The 19,015-nt window shown below is 30.6% G+C and overlaps 1 protein-coding gene across 5 annotated transcripts in view; it reads left to right on the forward strand.

The window, feature by feature from the left end:
- LOC143058589 (uncharacterized) overlaps nt 1-19,015 on the forward strand; it is an 83,538-nt gene that overhangs the window by 22,041 nt on the left and 42,482 nt on the right. For all 5 annotated transcript variants that reach the window (XR_012973137.1, XM_076232072.1, XM_076232071.1 and 2 more), the window contains exons 11-18: nt 195-360; nt 2,038-2,245; nt 2,841-2,921; nt 3,508-3,604; nt 3,869-3,975; nt 5,547-5,664; nt 7,928-8,019; nt 8,948-9,109. Coding sequence is in view for 4 of the 5 variants with exons in the window: in XM_076232072.1 (XP_076088187.1) it covers nt 195-360; nt 2,038-2,245; nt 2,841-2,921; nt 3,508-3,604; nt 3,869-3,975; nt 5,547-5,664; nt 7,928-8,019; nt 8,948-9,109 (1,031 nt within the window). In the remaining variant the exon portion in view is untranslated. The remainder of the gene's footprint in view (nt 1-194; nt 361-2,037; nt 2,246-2,840; nt 2,922-3,507; nt 3,605-3,868; nt 3,976-5,546; nt 5,665-7,927; nt 8,020-8,947; nt 9,110-19,015) is intronic.

Raw genomic sequence — 19,015 nt, forward strand, 5'->3', positions numbered from 1 at the left:
TTGACCAAATAAAAAAAAAGGATGAAAAAAACATAACTGAAATATATTTTACAGTAAAAATAAAAATTAAACGAAAAGTGCTGAATTTAGTTGTCTAGGACAAATAAACATCTCCTCTTCATTTAGTGCATTATGTCCCAGAATAGAAATTCAGTTTTATTTTTTTAATTCATTTATTGATGGAACTTTTTTAGGATACAGTAGCTGTGTTCCTGACCTATAAGATAGTAGTCGATGAACCTGATGTGGAAGGAAGGTCAGCGTTTATGTGGGCGGGTGGTAAAGGTGCTGATGATGTCGTCACGGTTTTCTTAAGGTCTGATGTAGATATTCAACAAGTGGATAAAAATGGTGGCACTGGTAGGTATTATGACTTACTTTTATTAAGAATTTGTTAATGATTGTCTATTATGAAATAGGTATGATAGAATTTATGTGTAGGTTTGTAATTAAAGGAGGTTATTTTGGCAGTCTCAATTCTTGTTTTTGATCGGCTAGATGTTTGACTAGAATATAAGATGAAACATACACATGAGAATATTTTTTGTAGAAAGACAAGGAATAAAATGTCTGACAATTTTAATAACCTATAAAGTAGTATTTTAGATGTTTAATATTATTAGAATGATACATTTCAAAAACAAACTATTGGGAAATTTTCATTTTCGTCTAGCCTTGAACTTTAGTCGAAAAAGCAAGACATAGCGATCCTACATTCCGTCGGCGGTGGCGGCCACAAATATTCACTCTGTGGTTAAAGTTTTTGAAATTTTGATAACATTTTTTAACTATACTGGATTTCTACCCAACCTGGACAGAAGCTTGTTAATGATCATAAGATAATAAGTATCAAGAAGAACATTTTAAAAAAATCAAATTTCATTTTTTCAGTATTTCACTTAAGAATGGACTTAGTTTTTCTGCTGGGAAACACTACCGACCACATTCACTCTGTGGTTAAAGTTTTTAAAATTTTAATAACTTTCTTAAACTATCCTGGGTTTGTACCAAACTTCAACAGAAGCTTGTTTATGATCATACGAAAGTATCCAGAAGTAAATTTGGTAAAAAACTAATCCATTTTTTCCGTGTTTTACTTTTAAATGAACTTAGATTTTCTGCAAGGAAACAACACATTCACTCTGTGGTTGAATTTTATAAAATTTAGATAACTTTCTAATACTATTTTGGATTTATACCAAACTTGGACAGAAACTTGTTTATGATCAAAAGCTAGTATCTAGAAGGGCATTTTGTTAAAATTTTGTACCTGTGTATCTAAATTTTACTTATAAATGGACTTTTTTTCCAGTTAACATTTCATCCAGTCTGCAGTTAAGGTTTTTATGCCCCATTCATTATATTTTCAAATATTGTTTACAGTTTACATTGAAAAATATCCATACATATTGTCTATACATTTCATTTTGTGTAAGGTAAGTATTATTTTTTTTCTGGTCTGTGCGTCCGTCCGTCTGTTAGTCCGTTCGTCCCGCTTCAGGTTAAAGCTTTGGGTTGAGGTAGTTTTTGATGAAGTTAAAGTCCAATCAACTTGAAATTTAGTACACATGTTCCCTATGATATGATCTTTCTAATTTTAATGCCAAATTAGAGATTTCCCCCCTATTTTCACGGTCCACTGAACATAGAAAATGATAGTGCGGATGGGGCATCAGTGTACTGGGGACACATTCTTGTTAAAACATTTATTAGATTTATAAACTATCCTGGATTTTTACCAAACTTAGACGTAACCTTCTTACAATCAAAAGATAGTATCAAGAGGAATATTTTTATTGATTTTTTTCCTCATTTTTGTCATTTTGTTGAGCCTGCGATTAACAGCATAAGTAGGCGAGACACTGGGTTCCACGGAAACCTTACAAATTTTTAAGTGTACACAAAAATATAATTATATCAATGCATTTGTTAAAAATCTATTGGTTATGATGTTGTTACCAATCAGAAGCAATCCTTTCATGAACATTTAAAAATATTAACCAGAATGTATTAGATTTTGATTTTTTTTCTTTTCAGCATTACATGCTGCAGCACTTTCTGGTCATGCTTCAACAGTCAAGATTTTACTGGACCATGGTGCACTGATTGATGCTCCAGACCTTCTCAAACACACCCCATTATTTAGGGCCTGTGAAATGGGCCACACAGATGTGGTTCAGACTCTTATAGATTATGGTGCTCGAGTCGATGTATTGGATCATGATGGCAGGTCTTCTTTACACTGGTGAGTTTAATAAAGTATATTGTACGCAGAACTTATGTGTTAAATAGATCAAAACAACAAACTTTGTTCCAATTAATGTTAGCTCTAGCTGCCAGTAGTTTTTTAAGGTTGAATTTCCTGTGCCAGAGAATGTGACAGCTCGTCATCTGTGAGGTCACATCCTAACAATGAGGTCTTTTGATTTATGATGTCACACCCTAATGACAATTTCAATTGGAAGATATTGACAAAAATATTACACTCTTTTATCCTCAGTCTTTTATTGATGAGGAGAAGTTTACATAAATTAAAACAGCGACTTATGTGTCACTCCTGTGGAGGGTTAAACAGCTGTTTATGAGGGACATTAAAATTTCCCCCCAAAAAAAGATTGATTTGTGTATCCATTTATGTCATTTACACGGATTGCATTGATTTTCAGATAACACTTTGAGAAGGAAAAATTGAGTGTCCAACATGATTTGTGTGTTATCATAGTAGAACTTCTCAAAGAAAGTGCAAAACACACTCTTACACTTTATTTGAAAACTTGAACTTTTATTTGTAGTTATTATGAAGAAAAAATGCTGATTTTGAGATTTGTTTTAAATTTTAGGGCAGCTTTAGGAGGACATGCATACATTTGTCAAACTTTAATCAAATATGGTGTGGATCCAAACTTCAGAGATCATAATGGGTAAGATATTATTAATATTGAACCACTCAATAAAGAAGTGTGTTTTGTAATTTTGTTTTAGTTCATCAATCTTTATTAAACCCTAACCTGGGACAGTGGTGTAACAGTACAACATAAGCAAAAAATATGAAAATCAGTTGAAAAACTCATCCGATTGATACACATAGAAATACATCTAATAAAAAAAACAGAGTGGATGTGGCTTGGTCCAATACAAAAAGACAGTACTGATCTGAGAGTACTTGCAGTTTCTGACAGCTAGTTCAAAGCCAATAACAACTAAAAAAAATCATGCTTCTAATAGGTATAGGAAGATTCGGTATGAGTGCCAAAGAGGCAACTCTCTAGACCACTCTAAGACTAAATTATCAATCAGTTCACATCCCACATTCAATGGATTTAATGTAATGACGTCATAAACAGTCAGGGAAAACATGACCTAGTGCAGTGCCAAGATACAGGTATAGACAGAACTAAAAGTCTGTTTTTTCACAGAGTTTGCGACATATTTGATTCTCAACATTTTATGTAATTTGGAATTTTTATCTCGTTATATAGACATGATAGATGTTTTTGTGTATTTCAGACGAACACCTCTACAATGTGCAGCCTATGGTGGCTATGTTAACTGTATGTCTGTTTTAATGGAACATAAAGCTGATCCCAATGATCAAGACAATGAGGTACTTTTTGAGTGGAAAATTATTGTAATACACGAGTTATAGTGTTGGAACTTGTTTCTATTATAATGATTTTTATCCTTCCTTTTCAATGATTTGCAGAAAGTTGTGTTCTTTATATGTTTGTATTTTTGATAGTTTTAAATAAAAATTAATATAGCTGTTAATAAATGACATACAAAGAGGGATAACTCTAAGAAATTGTAAATTTGCTACTGGTTTATAAAAATGTTATAAAAACTTTACATAATGTTATGTATGTTTCAGGGAATGACAGCCCTACACTGGTCCTGTAGTAAAGGTCATCTAGATGCTGTTAAACTTCTGATGGAGTATAGAGCATTTCCTAACCACATGGAGTTTACTGAAGATAGGTAAACCAAACATCCATTATTTATTATGCCCCATTTATGGGCATTATGTTTTCTGGTCTGTGTGTTCATTCGTCCATCTCGATTAGGTTAAAGTTTTCAGTCAATGAAGTTTTTGATGAAGTTGATGTCCAATCACCTTGAAACTTAGTACACATGTTCCTTATGATATGATCTTTCTAATTTTAATGCCAAATTAGAGTTTTGACCCAAATTTCACGGTCCACTTAACATAGCAAATGAAAGTGTGATGGGGGCATCCATGTACTATGGACACATTCTTGTTATTGTTTGTTTCACCTCATGCAATTTGCTGCTAGAGAATAATAAACACAGAACAAGATGATTGAATTATAGATATCTATTACAAAACTTTATAAAAGTAAAACTAAAACCAACAAAGTCTGTAAGTATCACATCTTTGTTGTATAAAATAGAGAAAAAATTATACACCATTCTAGTTAATATTAAATTTGTTCTGTAAGGTAAGGGTACATATTTGTCTTTGAGAAAATAAGCATAATGAAATAGTCTTTTAGAAGATTTTTTTTAATTTTCAGGGGCTTCATTATTTTATTTTATCTTTATGAAAGGGCATAAATGGTTATACTTGACAATAATTTATAACCACGACAACATATGTAGAACTTATCCTGCAATCTACCTTATGTTATACCTCGGCTTTAAGAAATTGGGGTATACTGTTTTACCTCTGTCTGTCTTTCAGTCCATCCCATGAATATTTTTCATCGCATCTTTCTCACGAACTACATTACAAGGATTTCTGAAATTTGGTTTCAGGGTTTATAATAAGTCAGCTATATTTTGTGATGCGTTTTCAGATTCATCATTCAACAACTTCCCCTTCACCGAACACTTACATGACTTTACCCATGAGAAGCCAAGTTGAAAATTTTCGTCACATTTTTCTCAGGAACTACAATACAAAGATTTCTGAAATTTGGTTTCCAGGTTTATACATAGTCAGCTAAACTGTGTGATGCGTTTTCAATTTCATCACTCAACTACTTCCTGTTAACGGAAATATTTGGGCGGGGTATCTGTGAAGAATAGCTCACAGTTTCACTTGTTTACTTTTCAAATACAGGTTGACAGATAACGTGAAAAAATAATAGTTTAGTAGGTATCTTGCTTATGTTTGGAGGGAAGTGTTTTCTTCAAAGTGCTGTTTACATAACAGTTCAATTTTTGGTCCCCTTTTCAGTCTATGTTTTAGTCATATTTATTTCATTAAAACACAAAAAATTCTATGATTTGGATGATAAAAATCTATACGTTTTAGTTTTATGTTAAATTGTAGGACAAACACATCATTCATACAGTGTAGGAAAATATAAAACTTTTTGTACTTGCATTGATACAAGAGAAAAGCTTGTAGAATCTTGCTTTTTCAATCTTTCTAAATCTGGTCAAATAAATCTTATATTTTTTTACCCTTTATGAAAATTGTACATTTGTTAGAAAATCTACTCCATTATGACATGTGTGATAACAAACTTTTTCAGAATTAAGATTTTTAAAAATTTTAATGAATTAAATTTTCTTCCTCACAGGTACACTCCACTGGATTATGCTTTGATGGGGGAGCACCATGATGTGGCACAGTATATGATTGAACAGGGGGCACTGTCAATTACGGGTATTCAAGATATTGCAGCTCTGAAAATTCAGGTATTACTTTGTCATTTTCATTGATTATACAACCTTTAAAGAAATCAGTGGCCATAGACTAGTGATATATTTACAATGTAAAAAAAATGTTTCAGAGGTATTATTCATTACTGAATAAGTTAAAGTCATATCCCCTTGTTTGCAGAACTATGTGCACAAATTGGTAGTGTTAAAGTATAATTCATTATGAACTAAGGAGCTGTTGGTTTTAATTTCTTTGAACAGTAAATACAATGCAGATTCACATAATTTTGATAGAAAATAAAATCAAAAGTATCAACTTTTTTTGCCCTTCATTGAAAATAGATAAGTTCAAGTCATCTCCCCTTGTTTGCAGAACCATCAAGAGGTTTTTTGAAGTATGAACTTGAATTAGATATAATCTATGAGGAGCTTTTGATTTAATATCTATAAATAGTAAATGATTCAGATAATAATGGTAGAAAGTGAAATAAAAAAACCTGGATAAGTTAAGATTATCTTCCCTTTTTTGCAGAACTATTTAAAAAAAAATTGAAGTGATAAGTATAATTAATTATAATCTATCAGGATCTGCTGATCTAATTTCTTTAAATAAATCCCAATAATATATAGAAAGTAAAATCAAGATATTGACATCGTGTGTATTCCATTTAAACTAGATAAATCATCTCCCCTTGTTTGCAGAACAATTAAACAAATATTTGAAGTGTAATGTTTAATAAATTTTAATCTGTTAAGAGCTGTTGAATTTAAGTTCGTTGATCACTTAAAGGTGTTTCTTACTTTTAAGGTGTTCCGATTATATTGTTAAAAAGTAAAATAAAAATATTGATGTTTTTTTGTTTTACCATTAAAACTAGAAAAGTTAGAGTCATATCCCCTTGTTTGCAGAACCATTAAACAAAAATTTGAAGTGTAAAATTTAATAAATTTTAATCTGATAAGAGCTTTTGAATTTAAGTTCTTTGATCACTTAAAGGTGTCCAGATTGTTCAGATTATATTGTTAAAAGTTCTGTAAAAATATTGATTTTATTGTCTTCTATTGAAACTTGATAAATTAGAGTCACCTCCCCTTATTTGCAGAACCATTGAAAAACAATGTTTAATGTATCAAGTATAATCAGGAGTTGTGGATGTAATCACTTTGAAAAGTATATGGATTCTGATAATATTGATGGAAAGTAAAATAAAAATCTATTTATGTTTTTTGTCTTCTATTGAAACAAGATAAAGTCAATTATAGAATCAATGTTGGACTAAAGTGTTTCTTATCAGTCAAGGCTTTTCTTTTATATTCTTTTGTCATGTTTTTTTTTATACTTAGAAAATCTTTCTACTTAAAAAGAAAGCAGCTTTGAGAATTCTCTTATATCTTCTATAATGATAACACTGATATAACATGTATAACCTTATTATTGAAGTTATCAACTATGAAATACACTAGGTTTGTGATAAAAAGGGAAAAAATGAATTTAGTAGACTATAATTACAATATTAAAAAGACAATGATTTGTGATTTTTTTGTCAATTGGTCCCTTATGATGATTTTATTGTCCAAATATTGAACTATTGATGCAATAAAAACGTCTCTGAGGTAGCATGTGATAAAAATCTCAAGTGTCCTTGTATTTGTATTTAAACTATGCAGAGATTTTCATTCTGCAGTACAAAAATATGCTTATGATAAAGAGGACATGACTTTATTTATAGTGATGAGGTGTATTTAATGGTTAATTTAGTTTTTATAGTGCTGTTAAATCTGATTTTATCTCTATATATTTTATTGGGAATCTTTGGGGATTACTGTCAAATAGTGAATCAATCTTTTTATATAGTCTGGACCTTGATCGGTTGTAAAATCAAGTACCAATAAAAAAATGAAAAAATGAAAGATTTGTTGATCAGTTTTACATTAGTAGTAGAAAAGTAATTTATGATGGTTCAGTTTTTTTATAGCAATTATTTCAAAACATGGATATTGTTTTTTTATTTAAATTTTTTTTTTTTTTTTTGAAGTTACAGTGTTGAAAAAATAATGTTTGGTTAATATTATGCTTTCATCTAGGAAGTTCTATATAAAATCATAAAATTAGTATTTAAAAAATTGATATTGGAATTAAATGTGAACTTTGATTTATCCTTATCGTTGTAGGATTACATAACTTAAGACGGTTTATATTCTCTGGTTGCTATTTATTTGTGTGTCTTTGACGGTAATATTCTAAATTGAACTTGGAATAAATGTCACCAATAATTGTTTATATACTGTGTTTTTCTAGTCTGCATTCCGAGGATTCAGAGTCAGGAAAACTTTCACAGAAAGAAAACGATTGCTGATGAAGCATGAACAGCTGAAGAAAGAAGCTGCAAGGTGATTATTTTCTTTTTTTTTTGCATTTTTACGCCTGTCCCAAGTCAGGATCCTCTGGCCTTTATTAGTCTTATATGATTTTTGATTTTAGTTTCTTGTGTATAATTCAGAGTTTAATATGACATTCATTATCACTGAGCAAGTATTTTGATATTAAAAGATGACATTCACATTCATGCATTTTCCATTACATTTCCAATGTCAGAATGCTTAATGTTATCATATCACAAAAAGAGTGAATCAGTTAAGGAAGTTATCTACACGGATTGACCTCTGACAGGTCAAACAACATAACACATTCATAATTAGGAATTTAAAATTGGTCTATTATAAATGATTGAAAAAATTAAATCAGAAAGATTCACTGACGGCAGGTGTTAACATTTCTGGACAAGTGAAACTTTGGTGAATTGTTTATATCTAACGACATAATCTACCTTTGAGAATGTTGGGTTATTATAAATTTTAGATTTAACTTTGGTGATTGATTTATATCTATCTAAATATAACCTCCCTTTAGTTTTGAATAGATTTCTGATATTACATTGAGTAGTTTTGGTACTTAATTCTTACAAAAATCAACGGGTGTATCATGCATTCTAACCACAGCTCTTTATTTTCATATGCCACATTTTGAGTTTCAAATGATGAATTGGCCGTTACAGAATCTAATGCATTCTGGGTAATATTTTCAAAAGCAAACATCAAAATGTTGTGATTGGTTAAGTTTAAAACTTACTAAACAATGGAAATTCAAACAATGACGTAATGTTATTTTCATTTTGGTGTACGAACAATGAAATTACCCATAATCCTTTAGATTCTGAAAAGGCGAATTGAATCTTGACATCCAGAAAAGTAAACCTGTGAGTATTTTTTTTTTCTGAAAATGTTTTTTTAGTACTGTAATCCCTTTATTTATTTGCAGAAAAAGAGCAGTGGAAGAAACGAGAAAGAAAGAAGACACAAAGCATAAAGAAGAAGTTGAAGAAAGGCAAAGGCCAGCCTATGTTGATAAAACTCTAGTCACTGTAACTCATGAGCCAAAGACTGAGCAAGTCTTCGCCATGAGTTACATATCCGCCAAAAAGTAGGTTTGTTTGTTAGAACTAAACATGAGCCAATGTTGGAACAATTCTTACAAGCACCATGTGTTGCATAGGGTGCTGGAACAAGTCTTAGACATGAGTTATTATGATGCCTGTCATATTTTTAGTTTGTTTATTAAACATGTTAAAAACAAGTCACTATTACTCATTAGCCATGAGTTACATTTCTGCCAAATAGTCAGTTTGATTATTAGAACTAGTCACTGTTACTCATGAGCTAAAGTCTGAGCAAGTCTTAGCCCTGAGTTAAATATTTGCCAAAAAATAGTTTTATTTATGAAAACAGGTTAGATTCTTTTACTCATTAGCCAATAGTCACAAGCAAATCTGATATGAGCCAAAATCTGAACAAGTCTTAGTCATAAGTTATAGATCTAGAGCTGACAACTACGTAATATGTTTGATGATAAAGTCTCTTGTTGAATCATTCCTACTGTTGTCTGTCAAATCCAAAACCTTATCATAAGGGAGTCGGAAGAAAAAAAAAAGACAATATATAAATTTTTTGAGATTGTGTAGGTCGGGATAGTTTGTTTTGATAAATTATTCAAATAGCTAAATCCTACCATAAACAACTTTGTCGTTCTAGACTTAGCAGAAATATGATTTATCCTGGAATATACTACTAGTATATTTCACACTAGTTTACAGTTTTAAATTGAAACTTGGTATAACATTCCATTTCTATGGTTAAATTTTAAGGCTATGATATGTTCTCTTTGTGACTGATTTATTTGATAAATAATTTACTTTAAGGTATGAGAATTAGTTACAGTCTGTATGAATGGTAAGAATTGTTAAAAGTTGTGCATGAAAAGCCGCATGTCAGTTAGTTTGGTTAGGTTTGGACTTTTTTGCATGGATTTCCCCCCCCCCCCCCCCCCCCCCCCCCAAGTGTTTGTTACCTAAATTTCTCTAATTCCTGAAGCATACAAATGACACAAACTGGTTTTGATTGGTTAGATAGATATCCAGCACCAACTTGGTAGAAAGATATTGACAGATATAATGCATGATGATATTCATGTTTAAATGAGCATTTTTGGGGACCTTTATAACTTGCTGCTCGGTGTGAGCCAATACTCTGTGTTGAAGGCCGTACAATGACCTATAATGGTTTACTTTTATAAATTGTTACTTGGATGGAGAGTTGTCTCATTGGCACTCATACCACATCTTCCTATATCTTTGAATTATAGCATAAGAGAACCTTCTTTAATTCTTCAAGCATATAATATAAAATTAAGAAAGGAAATGGGGAATGTGTCAAAGCGACAACAACCCGACCATAGAACAGACAACATGTTTTGATCAGATTGATAGATATTTGATAAACCAGATATTGATGAAATTGTGGTGTTAGCTTTCATGTCCAATATCTTCATAGAGTATCCTCTGACTTTTCAATTATATGTTTTCAATTTAATTATTTTAGAAATTGATTCTTTTTCTTTATCTCTGTCATTAATTATGCTATTTATCCACAATCAATACTTAAATTTTGAAAATATAACTCTCATGAATAGATATAATTCCTCATAACTAGTTATTGGAGTAGACTTTGTATGTTAAAGTATGGAATTTGTGTAGAACAAAGTAACAGGGATAAATGCAAAGATCCAATGTTTCCTTGTTAATACAAAGTACTCTTTTAAAACTCATATTTCAAACATCTTGTATTAATTGTATGTATTTCCAATGCAACTTGCTGTTTTGAGTTGCAAAAATTATTGTAAAGTTTTTATAGTATCGGGAAATTGCTTGGAAAATAGGTTGCAAAAATAAACACTCTCTTTTTCAATATATAGAGCATTATTTGTCTGCATAGTTCTTGAAATCACAATAATATATGTGGTGTTATTTCCATGTTCAACAACTGCAATAATAAATGCATGCAAACATTTGAAAATTTACAGCATTACTTTTCGAAATGAAAATGCAACTATCAACATGATCATCTGGCTTAAGGGCTACATTACACCTAAGGGAGTTAACTCTTAAAAGTATCCATTGAAGACAAATGGTACAGGACATGTAAAAATGAAAATTAGAAATGTTAGTTTTCCACTCAGATTTTTTTGTCCTGATGTGAAAAAAGTTTTTTTTATTAATCAGATAGACAAGAAGATTGAAACACATCTGACACTTTAATTTTTCTTTGCTGGAAAAGGAAAAAAGGAAATACTTGCCTACCCACTGTCTCTTTCTTTGGGTAGGGTTTGGGCAAACCAAGATACTTTTTAGTGTGGCCTTAAATGGTCAGGGGAAATATTAAATACTCTTCCTTATATTTATTTTCATATTATCATGCAATATTTTATATAATTATTTATGCTAACTTAAATGTACAGGGATCTTATAAAGCCACATAAAGCCATTTTTAAGAATATTTATGCTGACTAAAATGTACAGGGATCTTAAAAAGCCACATAAAGCCATTTTTAAGAATATTTATTTCCAACTTAGTTAATAGATGGATAGATAGATACTTTATTCTCTAAAAACTAGATACAGGTTTACAGAGAAACATAAGTCCAATATAAATAAAAGTACAATAGATTTTCTTTTTGGAATTGTATTCTAATTAGGTTCACAGTGAAAGAAATTTTATTATTTTGCCAGTAACACAAATAAGAAAGCGATTATGACAATAAACATGTACCAGATATTAAATCTTCACTAAGGCATGAGTAATATATTATACTTTACACTTTACAGATCTATCTATACATTTAAATGCTATTTGTCAATATTAAATTTTCAATTGTTAGAATTTTATTACAATTTAATTCACTTTAATTGGTTTTGAATTTTACAAAAACAATTACATCAAATCAATTTGTACTGAATAAATATACAAATTGTTCCATAATGGACTTATATGGATGTGTTTATTTATGTAAATAAAAAGTTTCATTCTTATGAAGTAGAAAATTCTAAAAATTGATAGAATAGGTCCCTTTCTTTTTATTTCTGTGATTATTTTCATATCTGTCCATAATTTTTTTAGATTCCTGGGTCTTGAATGTTTAAAACTTTTGTTTGTCTTGTGCAGTTGCTGAAGTGTTGATAATGTGGTATTAAATTTACTAAGATATTTAAAGTGTTGTTTAAAAGCTTTTAATGCCGTCCTTGTACATGTCAGACTTTGATAAAATTCCAAACAATATTAATCAAAGTACTACATGGCCAAATCTGATTTTTTGTTTAACCTTGTGGACCTGAAATACTGATAAGATTTGCATGAAGTTTTGCAAATGACCAAGTTTTTGGTCAAGGTAGATTTTGATGAAGTTAAAGTCCAATCAACTTGAAACTTAGTACACATGTTCCCCATGATATGATCTTTCTGATTTTATTGTTGACCCCAATTTCATGGTCCACTGAACATAGAAAAAGATAGTGCGAAGTTCAGGTTAAAGTTTTTGGTCAAGGTTGTTTTTGATGAAGTTAAAGTTACATCAACTTGAAACTTAGTACACATGTTCCCTATGATATGATCTTTCTAATTTTAATTCCAAATTAAAGTTTTGACCCCAATTTCACGGTCCACTGAACATAGAAAATGATAGTGCGAGTGGGGCATCCGTGTAATATGGACACATTCTTGTTTTTTTAAATTTAACATTTCAGGGCCTTTTATAGCTGAATATGCAGTATTAGCTATAGGCTCAGGCTGTACAGGGACCTATTGTTGTTAAATTCTCTGTCATTTGGTTTCTTGTTGAGATTTGTCTCATTGAGTCTCACACCACGTCTTCTTTTTATATATATATGTACAGATATGAACATGTGTCCAAATTCAATTGAACTGTTGTTTTACATCAATTTAAAGAGTAAGAAGATGTTGTATAATTGCCAGACAACTTTCAACCAGAGATAAAAAGAAATTGAAGGTTAGTAACAATGGGTGATTGTATGGCCTTTAACAATGAGCAAAAAATATATGTATGGCATAGGAATTCTCTTTTAAACTACATTTATGTCTCTTTTGGGTCTGCTAAAATCAGGATGCACCTTTTATGTATGGGAAAAGAACAAATATTCATGAGATCCACTTCAATTGAACTTGGCGGATATAGTTGTCTCATTGACTGACATCTCCTTTTTTTTTATATGTATGTGTACCTAATTATTTTTTAAAGTAAAGTGCCACTTGAAACAACAAAATCGAGAAACTAATCCGGGGTTATATAAAATGATTTTAAATCACAAATCTTTCACAGTTTTCTTCTTAATACAAACAATAAAAGAATTAAAACTTAAAATTGCTTTAAACCCCTCCAGTGCCGTGTTCATATCCGTTGGTAAGGGGAAAATAATATTGAAAATCTTTAAAACGTTTAATTCATTAAGTGATAGTGGTATGTTATTATTGGGAATAATGCATTGTTCTGATACAGATTGAAATTTTCATTGATGGAAAAATATCTTGGAGCCATTGTTTAATAATTTTTTAGAGATTAAATGAAATGGATGTTCTATGAATGATAAGTTTTAAATTTTCTTGAAGGAATGTTCCGTAGATATAAGTGTTACGTTTTTTTAAGCGGTTAATTTTTTGTGATAATTGGATACTCTGTACTGTGGTTGATGTTTATTTTATTAACTTAGTATAAATTTGTATTCATCTTATATACTGAGGCACAGGAAGTGATTTGTTTAAAAAAAAGTTCCTGAAACTTATTTATATATGATTAGAGGTTAAAAAAAACTAAGAATGCTTAATTCCACAGACAGCAGCTAATTGGAATTTGTGTTGTAGAGGGTTTGAGGAATTGGGAGTATACCACTTACAGTCAGTGGCAGTCATCTTTAAGGAAATTCATAGATTTTCATTTTATTTGAAAAAAAGGAGGAAAATAGATTGCAGAATTTGTATTGCTTATGGTTGACTTTGCTAGGGCTGACTCTAGTTTATAAAATGATTAATATGAGCGTCTTTTAAATTTTTTTGAATTGTTATGCTGCATAAGCAAAGTTTCAAGTTTTTCTGAAACACATTAGTTTTGAAATTGAATCATGGGAGAATTATTCAGAAGGGGGAGTGATCGATTCAGGATTGCAACAGGGAAAATACAAACAATTAATGCACTTTCAATGCCATCAAAGACTACATTTCCATCAATTAAAGGAGTACCGTCTCCTGAATATCCATCAACTTCAGCTAAATGGAGAAAAAGTTTGGCAAAAGTTAATGCTGTGGAGAAATTCTCTCAAAAACAAGAATACAGGTAATGGAATTCTGTTTTAGGCCTATTTGCCTTATAGTGGGACATTTCTATTTATTCAATTATTTTCAAGGGTAACAATTTTGATCGATTTACTGTATCGAGGAAAAGTTGCATTTTCATGGATATTTGGCGTATAATATAAATGGTATATCTGTGTCTGTCCACCTCAACTTGTCAGACAATAACTCATTAACACTTTTACCATTTTACATGAAACTTTTTTGTGAAATGTTTAAATCTATTGATGTGAGGTCCCTCTTGATCATTTTATAAATTTTGTTGAGTTAAGTTAAGTTTCTGAGTTATGGGATTTAATTCATTAAAAAGGGGAATAACCATTTTACGGACAAAAACTCAAAAATTCTTCAATATAAAAAAGAAGATGTGGTATGATTGCCAATGAGACAACTGTCCACAAGAGACAAAAATGACACAGACATTAACAACTATAGGTCAAAGTACGGCCTTCAACAATGAGCAAAGCCCATACCGCATAGTCAGCTATAACAGGCCCCAATAAGCAGTTTTCATCAAACTTTTTAAAATTGTTTATATCTATTGACCTGAGCTCTGTAATGTTTTTATAAGTTTTGGATTTATTTTTTGGGGAATTATATGGTTATATTGTTCTTTAAAAAAAAAAAGGGTTCCCCCATCTAAGTTTTCTTGGTATGAGAAACGTTGACCACATTTTATTACCAGTGTTTGAAATTCTGGATTTATTCCTTAATCAAGAAAAAAACTTACTTTATTCATTCTTTAGTTTTAATAATAGATATCCTGTCTCATATTTTCTGCATTGAATAAATATTTAATAAGTTATTGCAGCTGTAGAATAAACTAACCATTTTTTCTACTCTTAACTAACAAACATTTTATCCTGGGTCATGTTTTACAATTTGTCCTTGTTTTTAAAATAAAATACATAAATGTTCAATACCCATACCTGTTTTTATTTAGAATGACGTGGGAGAAATTGGTACCGACCAAAAAAGTCCATTTATTATCATAAATTGAGGATTTTACTAAAACTTATATATTGATTTTCATCTCATTTATCTCTTTTATGGCGGGCATGATCCATAGGAAAACATATATTATAATCCTTCTTCTTGAATGTGAACTCTTTGCTATCTATAGGATTAGAATAACTCACTCAGGTACATGATACGTGTTACTTCTAATATATAAAATCTTGCAGCATTCACTCACTTTTCTGTCTTTTAATGGCTGTACAACCTAACGTTCAGTGGTTGTCTTTTGTTGATGTGATTCATAAGTGTTTCTTGTTTCTTGTTTTTTATATAGATTAGACCGTTGTTTTTCCAGTTTGAGTGCATATGGTTTTTCACTAGTAATTTTTTAGGCCCTTTTTAGCCTGCTGTATGGTATGGAGCCAAAGCTCTGTGTTGAAGACTGTACTTTGACTATAATGGTTTTTCTTTTACATTTTGTGACTTGGATGGATGGTAATGTCTCGTTATACCACATCTTCTTATATCTATGAAAAGGGCATATTTGGCATAAAAATTGCAATCTGTTATGAAGTTTTAAACATTGATTCAGCTTTTGTTACGGAAGATCAGAGACCATTAGAAATATGTTTGTCAGAGATACAAGTATAAATTCATATTGAAATTGCTGTAGCAAAAGTTCAGAGTTCACAGTTTGGAGATATGGCAATTATAACCCATTTATGAAATATTTGAATTTCAGTGGCATGCATCCATAATTACCTGTACCTAAATATTTAAATATTAAAACTTTGATATAAATAAACCAGTATTGTTTTTAAACCACTTACTAGCTATCTTTAATAATTTATAAATTTTGCATGATTTTGAAATTAGGCATGCATATTCCATGCAGATTCATCTACAAAGCTTGCATGAACTTGGTGATTATACCCTTTTAGTTATATCACAATTCTTTATTAAGATTATACTTTAAAGACGAAAGGTTTTAAATTTTGTTCTTTTCAACAGAGCTTAATTTCTTGATCTGGTGTATTATTGTGGTTAAAATTTCCTGGCACTTTCATAACATATTGTACTAGTAAATGACCATTGCTCAAGATAATCATTTAAAACTATGCTGTGGATAGATAAGACCAACTCTTTGAAAACAATGGGCACTATTTCTTATTCCAATTTCCATCACAGGAAACTTTATTTGGTCATGGATTAATCAGATTCAGAGGCTTTTCTAAAAAAAAAAATGCCCTATTAGGAGTAAATAGTTTAAATAAAAGTTTGCACTATTGTACAGTGAATGACTTATAAGTAGTGAAATCTGTCTAATCATAATCTATTTGGGACTAAAGTGTTTGTAACTATTAGGTTTTATCTGATCAAGTTACTATTAAGAATCTATTACATATAATCCTAACTCAAGACTTTAGTCAGTGTAGACTTTTTTTATGCCCCACCTACGATAGTAGAGGGGCATTATGTTCTCTGGTCTGTGCGTCCGTTTGTTCGTCCGTCCATCCGTTTGTCCCGCTTCAGGTTTAAGTTTTTGGTCAAGGTAGTTTTTGATGAAGCTGAAGTCCAATCAACTTGAAACTTAGTACACATGTTCCATATGATATGATCTTTCTAATTTTAATGCCTTATTATATTTTTTACCCATTTTCACGGTCCATTGAACTTGGAAACTTTGGACACATTCTTGTTATATTTACACAGGGGTACGTTTTGACATATATCTCGATATCATATAAAAACTAAGTCACAGGTAGCTTAGTATTAGCAAAATTCAAATGAATTTTGATAATATTAGCTCTGTCCTTGACTCTTTGTCCTGATATACATGTAATATATGCCACTGGACATAAACTATACACCAATCCATCATCAGTGTATTATAAGTTTTGTTATGTATTGCAATTTGTGAAAATAAACAAATACCTGTGTTTCCTCTAATATACTGGAAAGTTATACCACGTTCACACTATGCCCTTTTAAACAAGGGTTGACCCGAATTAATTAATCTGGGTAAAATTTAGATAGTGGGAACGCCTTAACCCCAGGGCGAACCCGGATTAAAACTACCCCTCGTCTGAGGTGGAGTTAATGTGGAGTGAACCCGGATTAACTTCCTCACTTCTAAATGTGAATGCAAAGTGAAGTTAATGTGAGGTTGTTGCTATAGTGACGTTTGCTTAAATATGCCTTCAATGTGACGTACGGTAACTATTTCGTGACGTCATATATCGAATGACCTCATATTTTGACAGACGTCCAGTAACCGTATTTACTAGGTCACAAATTATATAAACCATATTATATGAGCGACAGCAAGAGCGATATGCACATGTATAAATCTTTGTTAAAAAAAACCTGCATGTTGACAAATGATGGTGAAACCTATATCATCTCTATCGCTTAATTGGGCGAAAATGGGTTCAATTTGGTAAATGTGATGTTATTCGAAAAACACAGAAAGTGATTGATGGATTCTGATGGTGATAGAACTTCCCAAAGCGACCAGGAGTGCATCGAAATTTTTTTTAGATTTTAGAATAATGTATCTGTGATGAAAAAAAATATGTAAATATGTATAGTGGACAGATGCAGGTTAAAATTTTGGCGCTAACATTTCTATTTTTGTTGAGAGGGAAAATCCCAAACCGGGTTAATTTTTATGACATAAACTTATCTTTTGTTAAAATACATTGTAATCCTCAGTCTTGAATATGAACTACATGCTATCTATAGGATTTAGATTCTAAAGTCAGTTGGGAACATAATACAAGCTTTTCTGATATGAATTTTGAAAGTTTAGTTTATGATGTTTTTTAAACTAGCAGATTTTCCAGTTTACCCAATATCTCTTTGATTTACATACACCTTGAAGATTTCTTATGCAACTTATTTTTCATCTCATAAGATTTTGTTCGAAGTTATAGATTAATTTAATTTAGTTATTTTGGTAATATTTCATTGAATTTTCTGTTGTTTTAGGTCATTTAATGGCAAGAAAAGGGTATTTTTGGCACCAAAACTGCTATGTTCCATTAATTTAAGTTGCATAACATACAATTTTGTTTGAACTTGATAAAACAAAGTTTTGTGAAGAGACAATCAATACTTGTTTATGAAATATTGTTAAATTGAATATCAGTAGCATACATTCATAGTACATGTAATAGTTGTACCTATTTTTATAAAAAAAAAAAAACTGTAATATTAAACCAGTATTGTTTTTAAACCTATTTCTTTTGAATAAATACCTTTCATAATTCATATATTTTGCATGAATTTGAAATTGGGCATGCAAACTATTTGCAAATTCATCTTCAAAGCATACTAAAAGCTTGCATGTACTTGGTGATTCTTCCCTTTTAGTTGTATCACAATTCCTTATGAAGATTATAGTTCAAAGAAGATTAAAGGTCCGAGTTATATATTGTTCTTTTTAAAGGTACTTAATTTCTTGGGTGTTTAGTTTTGGTAAACTTTCGTAACACAAGTACACACCCGTGATATCGCGGGTCCGTGACTGACTTAAAGTATATAACTATGCCTAAGCCTTATTTTAGTAATTGGTATTGTCATCTGATAAAGTCATGTCGATTATAAGATACACATTTTTTTTGCTTTCAAATCTTTCTGTTTGAACCCTGGAACTTATCAATTATTGGTAATATTA

This window comes from Mytilus galloprovincialis, chromosome 14 (genome assembly GCF_965363235.1).
Source record: "Mytilus galloprovincialis chromosome 14, xbMytGall1.hap1.1, whole genome shotgun sequence".
NCBI lineage: Eukaryota > Metazoa > Mollusca > Bivalvia > Mytilida > Mytilidae > Mytilus > Mytilus galloprovincialis.